Source organism: Uranotaenia lowii, chromosome 1, assembly GCF_029784155.1.
Source record: "Uranotaenia lowii strain MFRU-FL chromosome 1, ASM2978415v1, whole genome shotgun sequence".
NCBI classification, from domain to species: Eukaryota; Metazoa; Arthropoda; class Insecta; order Diptera; family Culicidae; genus Uranotaenia; species Uranotaenia lowii.
The window spans coordinates 23,184,185-23,194,638 of record NC_073691.1 but is presented as its reverse complement, the minus strand read 5'-3'; the positions used below and the strand labels follow the sequence as shown (position 1 = coordinate 23,194,638).

The following is a 10,454-nucleotide window of genomic DNA, read 5'->3' as shown; positions in this document are numbered from 1 at the left end:
TGGTGTGGAGAGAATAACTGAAATTGATATGCATCTTGGTGTATACCGTTTGTGTGAATTCCGTATTGTAAAGTCTTATTTTTAAATTCTCAAGATTTAGAGTGTGCTATTGTGTTCTTTAGCCCTTGGCGGGGAGTTTTAGTAGATTCTACTTTTACAAAGGTGTTCTTTAAATCTCTATTTATAGTTGAAAATATTATTTACGGTAGCTATCGAATGATCAAATAAAATTTAAATTATTGGTTACTTTTTACAATTTATTCAAAAAACCCAAATGGAATAAACTTAAGCTCTGTAAGAGTTTGCTTATAATATCATCATCATTGAATTTATTTTTTTGTTTTTCATGAAATGTATTCAAACAATCAATTTATGAATTTCTAGGAAATTCTAGGAAATTCTAGTTTTATATTGTATTAAATTTTCAACAATTTGAACGCTCCGTTCGATGTGCCTTCATGAAATGTTGGACAAATCACCCTTATTCCAAGGTACTATTCAGAAAAATGTACGGAAGATTATGTGATGAACACTAAATTTTTCATTGCATATTTTTTATGATATATAGTTCTAAATCAATAAAAGAATAATTTAAACGGAGTTTAATAGTTAGACTTCTTAAATAGTTCTCGGATAGAAAAAAAATCCACAGGAGAAAAAATTGGGTAGATACCGACAATGTAGAAACCATCGTCATAAATCACAAGAGTAAACACATTTTTATTGGAAAAAGTTTTAAAAACACTAATTGTTGGTTCAAACCACATTACATAATATTCTTTGCATTATATTTTTTTTCTTTTATAACCAAACAAAAATTGAAACGAAGGTTGATCATGTTTTAAATGGTGTATTTTAATTTTTCTGCCCATTGCACACCGTGTGTGCAATGCGGCTCCTCGAAATAATTTTATTTCGAGGAGCGGACTGCACACACGGTGTGCAATGGACGTTTTTCGTATATTTACGATTAAATTTTGAAAATTTCATTGTATTCATGTTTTCCAGATAAAAATATATCGAATCAAAGAATAAAAATTTTTGGCTCCTGGGGGACGCGTTCGAAAAAAGTCGCCGTCTCGAATAGGTTAAGTCCAATTTTTTCTTTGTTTTTCGTTCCAAATTCCAATTTTCTAAATAAAGTTTGCCAGAATTTTTCTAGAACGTATCCGGGCCGGACAAATGCGGGAATTTTTATATAATCATCCGATCAATATCCTGTCTAATTTTGTCAAAACCCAGAAATTACTTAACAAAAATCAAGCAAAATATTCATCATCTTAGGCTCCAAAAAACCTTTCATGATTCCTTTTATAAAACTTGCTCAAAAAAATTCGTTTTAGGGCATACATTAAAAAAAATTAAAACACAATTTGTTTTTTTTTTTTGTCAATCTGCCAAATTAAGTGTATAGTTCCGGGCAAAACTCGGGCATTTTTCAATTGAATCCGGGCATTTGTATTATATATCCGTGCAAATCCGGATAAAATCGGGCAATCTGGCAACCTTATTCGAACTTCTTTCCAAAACTGTTCTCCCATGCTATTTATCTCTTTTAAAATCTAGTTTTCTCCATCTATTCAAGAGCTGTGTGATCCACCCATTATATTTGACAATTTTAAGCTGTAGTCTCAGCTCGCTTGAATTCCTTTTCTCTCATTTGACAATTTGATTATCTCTTCTACTTTCTCATATTGCATGGAGTCCGGTTATCTTTTTTTTATTTCCAAAGCTATCGTTCCAACAAGCTTCGGTCGACAATTTCAAACTGCCTTCTCAACTCATTTTAATTTCTTTTTTAAATCAAAGAATTGAAGATGTCTTCTCAACTTGCTTTGTTTTACAATTTCAAGCTGCTTGATCAACTCGCTTAAAATCTAATTTTCTATTTTTTCCAGAGCTGTCCTCTCAATTCGCTTGATTTTGCAGATTCATATAATATTTTTTTTCAAAAAATAGAGCTAAAACTCCAATTTAATCCATTTTTTCCAAAGCTACCTTTTCAAGTAACTTAGGCCTCGTTTTCACAAAATTTATAATTGATGCGTGCATAAATGAAAATGTTGCACACATTATAACAGTTGAAAAATCGAGCAGTTCGAGCTTTTGTCTTTCTTTGTCTCCCTACCCTGAATTTACCTATGGTGGAATGAGAGGCATATTGTTCGCCAGATTTGACAGCTCATTTGAAAGCTCCAGCAGAGCCTTTAACTGTTATACAGACATGAAAAGTCTACATCTAGGGGCTTTTTCTATTGATGAGTGCAACAATTGCACTTAAATTATGATTTTAAAAATCATTGAATGTAGTGTTTTAAAACTCCTATGAGTAAAAAAACAAGTTCATATCATTTAAAAATAATGCTCTGATATTTGAAAACTCAAAATTATCTTAAAAAATTGTGTATATTACGCTTAAAATTTTAAAGATGAACGCATCAATACGTATACATGAATTATGAGTTTTGTGAAAACGCGGCCTTACCCCCTCTCTACTTTTCCATGTCCTCGCAACGCAACTCGCTTTGTTTCACGAGCTATCTTCTCAACTCGGATGAACTCTAATTGCCTCCTTTGGAACCAGCGCTGATCTCTCAACTGGTTCAATTTACGATTTCAAGCTGTGAGAAGACATCGCACCTAAATTCAAATTTGCTCTCTTGAAGAGCAAACGACTTCCTTTCTGAACTGTTCATTTAAAACCTCGGCTCTCCAAGCTCGAGCCGAACGATAGTTTTATTTCGCTAATTCAAAGTGATTCCAAAAACAAAAATACACGGAGGTTATTCTACACTAGATTTTTACACGACATTTCACGTCTTAAGTACATGTCTCATGTTTGACTTCTCATGTCTTACTTTTCTGGTCTCTTGTCTCACGTTTCACTTCTTACTTCTTACGTCTAAAGTCATTCCTAACCTCTAGCTTCTCACTTTTCACGTCTCATTTCGCACGTTTTACGTCTCACTTTTCATTTTCACGTCTCACTCTTCACATCGCACTTCTAACGTCTTTTATCGCCACATCTTTCTTCTCACGTCTCATTACCAAGTCCTCAATCATACGAATCTCTGATTCGATTCTGGGTCATTTTCGAATTTTTCAAACACCGAGTGTCGAAACCAACTGAAATTCCACACGTTAATTTTTTCAATTTACCGGTATTTCTCATTTTTTATTCATCGACCTTTCTTCGTAGGACTCGTTTGTTAACTGATCCTACTCCCCGTGCTGTTCTTCGATGAGATGGAATAATTCCTCTGGAACTCCTCGTCGTCTGAGTGCAGCCCAGATCTCAGATTGCAGTTAATTATTCCAGGTCTCAGGTGACACTTTTGTAATTTTTGTTGTTTTTTTTCTATGACCATTTTGACAAATTTGAAATTTATGACAATTTTGACGCATTTCGATTCATTTTTGACAATTGTAGTCGATGATCAAAGGAACTAGGGTGGCCACATTTCAATCTTCATTCCAATTTTAAGAAAAGTTCTATATTATGGATTCTATTTTTGTCCTTTTTTCACAACAAACATTCTCAACCACCCAGATGCTTCGGAGCCGCTCCTACTGTACACAACGCAGAAATCCATCGGTGCCATGTACCTCACGACTAAGCATCAGTACTACGTGGCCAAGGACCTGGCCCAGGTTATTGGAGTCAGCTACGATGGAAGCGACGTCTACTGGACCGACATATCCTTCAAAACGGAATCAATCGAGAGAGCCCGGGAAGACGGAAGCCGTAGGGAGCTGCTGCTTACTTCCGGTTTGGCCTCCCCAGAGGATATAGCACTAGATTGGTTAACCGGGAATATCTACTTCAGCGATAGTGGTCATATGATGATCGCAGCTTGTACGAATAACGCTTTCCACTGCACGATCCTGATCCAGGAGAGTTTGCATAAACCCAGGGGTATTGCCCTGATGCCTCAGAATGGAACCATGTTTTATTCGGATTGGGGAGATAAGGCTATGATCGGGACTGCGGATATGGACGGAAAGAATAAAAAGATTTTGATCGACAAGGACATCCATTGGCCAAACGGGTTGAGCTTGGATTGGCCCAATAGTCGACTTTATTGGGTGGATGCCAAGTTGAAAAAGATCGAAAGCATTCGACTGGACGGAACTCAACGGATGACTGTGCTGGGAGATGTTCTGAAGCATCCTTTCTCGATTTCGGTTTTCAACGATCGAATCTACTGGTCCGATTGGGACACCAAGAGCATCCAGTCCTGTGACAAATTCACCGGAAAAGATCGAACAACCCTGGTGCATGACAGACAGATCTTTGGTAAGTTTTTTTTAATAGTGAAACTTCCAAAGCCTTGAATAATTGAGCGAATTTTCTTCCAGATGTTCACATCTACCACTCCAGTGTCCAACCCAAGGGAGATCATCCGTGTCTGGGGAACTTCTGTTCGCACATGTGTCTTCTGGCATCGAACAACAGTTACAGTTGTGCATGTCCCTATGGGATGGCTTTGAAGCCGGATAAACATTCCTGCCGGGAGACGATCAAGCGGCAGTTCCTGATGCTCGGTATCGGAAACTATCTGGTCAAGTTGGATATGCAACAGTTCGGTCGGCATGAAATCACAAATGGGGATGCGTACTCATTCTATATAAGTAAAATGGCGTTCAATTCGATTACCGGGGAGATTTTTGTGGCTGATAACTTCCAGAAGGTGATTTTTGTAGTTGATCCGAAGACCAAGAAGACGCGGCAGCTCATCAGCGATAATTTGGGAACAGTTACATCGATGAGTTTTGGTAAGATCCCTTCATTTTATTCCCTAAAAAACTTAAAAATATTACAATCAAAACGTACTATTATCTAGATTACCTGGGCAACAACCTGTACTGGACCGATAGCGATCGCTACACGGTCGAAGTATTCTCGCTGCAAACTCGCAACCGAACGATCCTGCAGCACTTCCTCGGCGCCGACACCCCGATAGCACTAGCCCTGATCCCGGAACTGGGGAAAATGTTCATAGCGTTGCGATCGTCACTGCCTACCCCGAATACCCACATCGACCGGCTGGACATGCACGGACGAGGACCTCACGCCCATGTGATTGAGGAGAAGATCGGGGGCAATGGAACGTTTACCTTTGTGGTTGATCGGGATTTACGTTCGGTGTATTGGAACGACATGACCCGAAGTAGGATCGAATTTACCAGTTATGAAGGAGATACTCGTCATTTGTTCCGGGAGTATTTGAGATCGCCGGTGTCGATTGCGATCGTTGGAGATTCGCTGTTCTGGACCTGCTATAATTCAAAGAGACTGTATTGGTCCGATAAGCATAACTTGGGTAATACGAAGAAGATCAATATTGAGAAGCCTCCGGTGGGGTCGTTCCCGAATGAGGTGGTGCTGTTGGCGAGTCAACCGATCAGGAAGTACGATCACCCGTGTCAGCGATCGGATAACGGAGGGTGTTCGCATATTTGTGTCGCCGCCGGGATGTACGTGAGTGCCTGCGTTTGTCCGACTGGGATGGTGTTCAGCTCGAAGGCCAACAAGACGTGTATCGATGCGATCGATTGTGAGTTCAGGTGCAGTAGTGGAGAGTGTCTGACGATCAGCAAGCGGTGCAATGGGAACAGGGATTGTGCGGACGGATCGGATGAGCAAGGTTGCGATGGGAAAGGAAGGAAGGTTTCGTTGGAATGTCGCTACGATCAGTTTGCATGCGCCGACCGTAGCAAGTGCATCGATCAAAAGTTTAGGTGTGACAAGCACGACGATTGTGCGGATCGTTCGGATGAGAAGAACTGCGAGGGGTATGATCCGGGGAAAGGATGTCACGAGCAGCAGCATGCCTGCCCTGATGGTGCCTGTATCGATGTGAATGCGCTGTGCGACGGAACGAAGGACTGTTCCGATGGATCGGATGAGCAAGGTTGTGTGCAGGGAAACAATGAAAAGGCGAACGCTACGACCTGCGGACCTCTGATGTTTAGGTGTGCCTCCGGGCAGTGTATTCCGAAATGGTGGGAGTGCGATGGGACTCCAGATTGTACCGATGGATCTGATGAACATCGAGCTTGCATGAAAAAGCTTGAGTGTGCCAAAGGGTTTACGAAATGTACTTTGGGACAGTGTATTGAAGATAGGTTGGTGTGTGATGGGAACGATGATTGTGGAGACAATTCGGATGAAGCCAACTGCAGCGTTGAGACGGAATTGTGCGTCGGATTTGAGGAGGAAAACCCGACGAAGTTCTTGTGCGTTCGATCCGGGAAATGCCTGGATATAGCGGCACGGTGTAATGGAACCTCGGAGTGCCCGAACGGAGAAGATGAGAAGGATTGCAGCAATTGTAGTATACATGAGTTCCAGTGCAAGAATGGTGCATGTATTCGAGAGGAATGGCGTTGCGATAAGGAGGTAGATTGCCTGGACGGTAGTGATGAGGTAGACTGCGTTAATGGAACCGCCAAAAGTGATGAACTGTTCCACGTGGCTTGCGGTGGAGATGCGTTCGAATGTAAACCGGGAGTCTGCATCGACATGAGAAAGGTTTGTGATGGGAAGAAAGATTGTGCCGATGGAAAAGACGAAGGTCAAGGCTGTGCCGACGCATGTAAGAATCATCCGTGTGATCAAAAGTGTATCAAGACACCAACCGGAGCTGTTTGTGAATGTCGGGAAGGTTACACTCTCTCGGGTAATAAGAAGTCCTGCCTAGATGTGGACGAGTGTTCAGAAGCTAAGCCATGTGCTCAAACTTGCACTAATACCCGTGGGTCTTATCGCTGTTCCTGTAATCCCGGCTTCATGCTTCGATCGGATAAGGTATCCTGTAAAGCCACTGGACCCAATCGCTACATCCTCTACAACGCCTACAACCAGATCCGGAAACTAGAGATCAATCCCGCCTCCATCCGAGTGCTTCTTCAAACGAACGAATCCCGCATCACAAGTATGGACGTCGATATCCGTCGGCAGATGTTGTACTTCATCGACGAATACAGTCCGGTAATTTACGAACACGACCTGCTGCACAACGTAACCCTAGCGATGCATAACGTCGGTCATCCGGAATATCTGGCCGTAGACTGGATCACCGGCAACATATACTTCTACGATCGATCCGATCCCTCGATCAAGCTTTGCTCGATCCGACATTCGGTTTGCGCCAGAGTAATCTCCTTCTCAAACCAAGTCTTCGTTAAAGCACTTGTCGTGGATCCCGTCAACAAGTACCTGTTCTACTCGGTGATGCATTTTTGGATCTTCCAAGTTCCCCACTCGATCGTCTATCGGTCCAACATGGATGGAACTAATCAAGTAGTTTTAACCAAAGATATCTCCCACATAACGGGAATTCAATGCGACATGGACAATCAAATGCTGTACATTGCCGACGTCAGTACCAAATCGATTCGGATGATCGACTACGAAGGTCGACAGCTGAAGACCGTAATCGAGAAGCAACCCTTTGCGATCAGCCGTCCAATTGGACTTACTCTGTATGAAAACCACGCCTTGGTCTTAAACGTCGCATCGTCTACCGTAGGTCAGTGCAAGCTTTTCGGCGACTACGAATGCAAACTGCTAGAGTTGAACGCCCACAACTCCAATCAGATGTTGATTGTTCAAGAGTCTCGTCAACCCATGGTCAAAAACGTCTGCGACCCACAAATCATCAACTGTGATCTGGTTTGCGTGCAAACCGAGCGAGGTGGAAAATGCATCTGTCACAATGGTCAACACGTTCGGGAAGGCGATCGCTGCCCTGCCGTAGCCGACAGTGATCGATCCATTAACCCAATGATCGAGCCGCATGACTCCAATCGACAAACTCTACCTCAACCGGGTCACTCCCAAGACTCCGAAAGTTCGTCCTCCTCGTTTTGGCACATTCTCCTCTGGTTGATCGGCTTGGGCGGAATCGTCGGAGCCGCAGGCTACGCTTATAAACGTCGTTTCCACCGGAAGTTCAACGTGGGGATCCACTTCCACAACCCGGAGCTGAGCACCATCGACGCTGCCGAAGTGAAAATGTTCCAGAACGTTCCAACCATCCATCAATCGGCTAACCTCACGGAACTCACCGTGGACAGTCCGCCGCCACCTTCTTCCAACTCCAACGGCTGCGGGGGAGCTTCCTGTTCCCGGGACGTGACCGCCACGGCCCTGGAGCTGGAAAACATGTCCGACGCCGACTCAATGAAGGACGCCTACGACTGCGGAGACGACATGCGACAAAGGTTAATTTCGTGATCTATGTTTAGTTTTGTTAGGAAATTTGTTAATTTGTTGTTTATCCAAAACAGTTGGTTTACTTTTAAAATGAAAGTAGAACAAATCTTATTCATGGCGCTACCTTCCGGTAGCGCTCTTAGTAGTTTATTTCTGTAATTGTAAATTTGTATAAAGTGGAAGCCTACAGTTGTTGTTGTTCCAAACGCCCTGAGTGTCAAATAAAGTTGTTTGATTGTTGAGTTAAGTGAAAAAAAAACCGCGCTATCACTATAGACAGCGCGCTTTTACGACCATTTCCTACGCCATATCCGATTGCTCGTAAAATGGACGCCTACTTCTAGACTAGAATAAGGGAGATGGGGGGATAGGCAAAAACGACATCCAATCCAATCCTACGTATAGCACGGGCGCGACGGCACTTTCGCGTGTCTATCAAGCCCAGCAAATCGCTCTACAAAACACATTGTTATGTTCACAATCTCATCATAGGCGGCGGCGACGAGGACGATGACGGTCACGCAACAAGCAGCAAAGCTCGCTTTGCACAAAGATTGTAATCCTTTCACCAGAACCAGTGGTAAGTTGACCGTTTTTTGGCCTTTTCTCATGTACTTTAACCTTAAAACCTGGTTAGAAATGTATAAATATCGTATAATTTTTTGCAGTCCTATTTTCAAAATGTTTTAAAACATCAATTTGTCCAAAGTAACAAAACTTATCCTAGTAGGTACTATACTCCTTCGCGTTTCTTTTCTTGAAACGGTTGTAGAAGGGGCAGCCAGCCAACAACGCGTCCGCGGCAGCCGTCTATCAAATGTGCGGTTTCCCGTTGCGCTAGCTAGGGCCGATGCAATCCAGAGAAGGATATTGAAGCTGGTCACGCGATCCGAGCGTGAGGATTTCATTATAGTAAACTTGAAATTACTCTTTCCTCTTTTCCATCCATTGACGTTTTCTGCTGTCTGCTGCATGCAGTGAATGGTCCTGGGTCGGAGGTCATCCATCGCGTTTTCCCGGCTAGGTACGCGACCGGGGTCGTGGAAACGCTGTCAAGTAACGAACATCCGGGAAAACTTGGGCCGTGAGTGCGTGAAAATAAACACCACCCATTCCGGGACTTCGACGCCATAACCGCCTACTACGAAGAAAGGATGGGAGATTGTTATTTTGTTATTCCGAGGGCGTGCACCCGCACCACTTTTCTCGATTCAAAAATCAAGGTTAGAATGTTTTTGATTTTAATTTGTTTAAAAGGGAAAAGAGATCCTTTTCAACTTTGAGGGTGTGTTTTTCTTTACCGGACTAGAGGCTTTTAGAAATTTACGTTAAGTGGGACACAACGTTGAGTTGACCTTCCGCAAATTTTCTTAACTAATCGTTAATTTGTCGGGGAAAACTTTTCCCGGGAAATTCTCGCCTAATTGATGAGGGTCACATAACAACGGTAAAAGGTTGCTACAACAAGCTGGAAACAAGGTGAAATAAATTTCACACCTGCAGCTAAAATACTTCCGCCGAGAGGATATTACCCATTTCCAGAAGCAACTCGAGCAGCCACCTGTTAGGCTAGAAGTTAACGGTGTTGCTGCTGACCTTCACCGGTAAACAACCCGAGACTTACAGCAGGGATTTATTCCAAGGCCCTTGCGTGAAGTCAGGGAGCCCATCAATTTCCACCTGCAGGTGGCCTTCAGTCAGCGGACGTCAGAACGCCTCCAGGGGCATTATCAAAAGGTGGAACCGAAAATCCTATCATAAGCTTCACCCTCTGAATGGCGACCGTCATCAACGTCATCATCATCGTCCTGGTCCTGGTCGTGGTTGTCGTCGTCATTAGAAATGATAAACATCCCGCAACAAATTATGGGAACGATACGCCTTGAAGATAGGCAACCGGTGTGTGATGGCGTGGCCATCGTCGTCGCACGCTTGTTGGTTTGTTCGTTGAACATGGTCTACAGTCAAGGCCAGTCAGATGGTAAAGTTTGGATCCTAAAGTTGATAATCAAAACAGTAGCCCAAGCCTTCCCGGATTTTTAGGGAAATGCGACAAAACACGCATCTTCTAAGGCGTCTACTGGTTTTTTAATATTTAATCTTTTGAACTGAAGACTTTTTACTATGTTACCATTGGGGTATTTCGCCCAATCATACCTGTGTGGTGTATGACTCGCACGACTAAATGGCCAAGTAAATAGTCAACACATGAAAGGTGATTCGTTGTGGCGAC

General features: G+C 43.0%; 1 protein-coding gene across 1 annotated transcript; it reads left to right on the top strand.

Moving 5' to 3' along the window:
- Positions 1 to 3,553: 3,553 nt before the first annotated feature.
- On the top strand, positions 3,554 to 8,463 carry LOC129740160 (putative vitellogenin receptor). The gene is made up of 3 exons (XM_055731770.1): positions 3,554 to 4,297; positions 4,360 to 4,776; positions 4,845 to 8,463. The coding sequence occupies exons 1-3, from the start codon at positions 3,601 to 3,603 to the stop codon at positions 8,240 to 8,242; spliced, it is 4,512 nt and encodes a 1,503-aa protein (XP_055587745.1). The 5' UTR covers positions 3,554 to 3,600; the 3' UTR covers positions 8,243 to 8,463.
- The last annotated feature ends 1,991 nt before the right edge of the window (positions 8,464 to 10,454 follow it).

Excerpts from the sequence above, each read along its gene's own strand:
- LOC129740160 (XM_055731770.1), top strand. The coding sequence starts at position 3,601 with ATGTACCTCACGACTAAGCATCAGTACTACGTGGCCAAGGACCTGGCC. Across the intron at positions 4,298-4,359 it reads GCATGACAGACAGATCTTTG|ATGTTCACATCTACCACTCC; the intron begins GTAAGTTTTTTT and ends ATTTTCTTCCAG. Across the intron at positions 4,777-4,844 it reads AGTTACATCGATGAGTTTTG|ATTACCTGGGCAACAACCTG; the intron begins GTAAGATCCCTT and ends ACTATTATCTAG.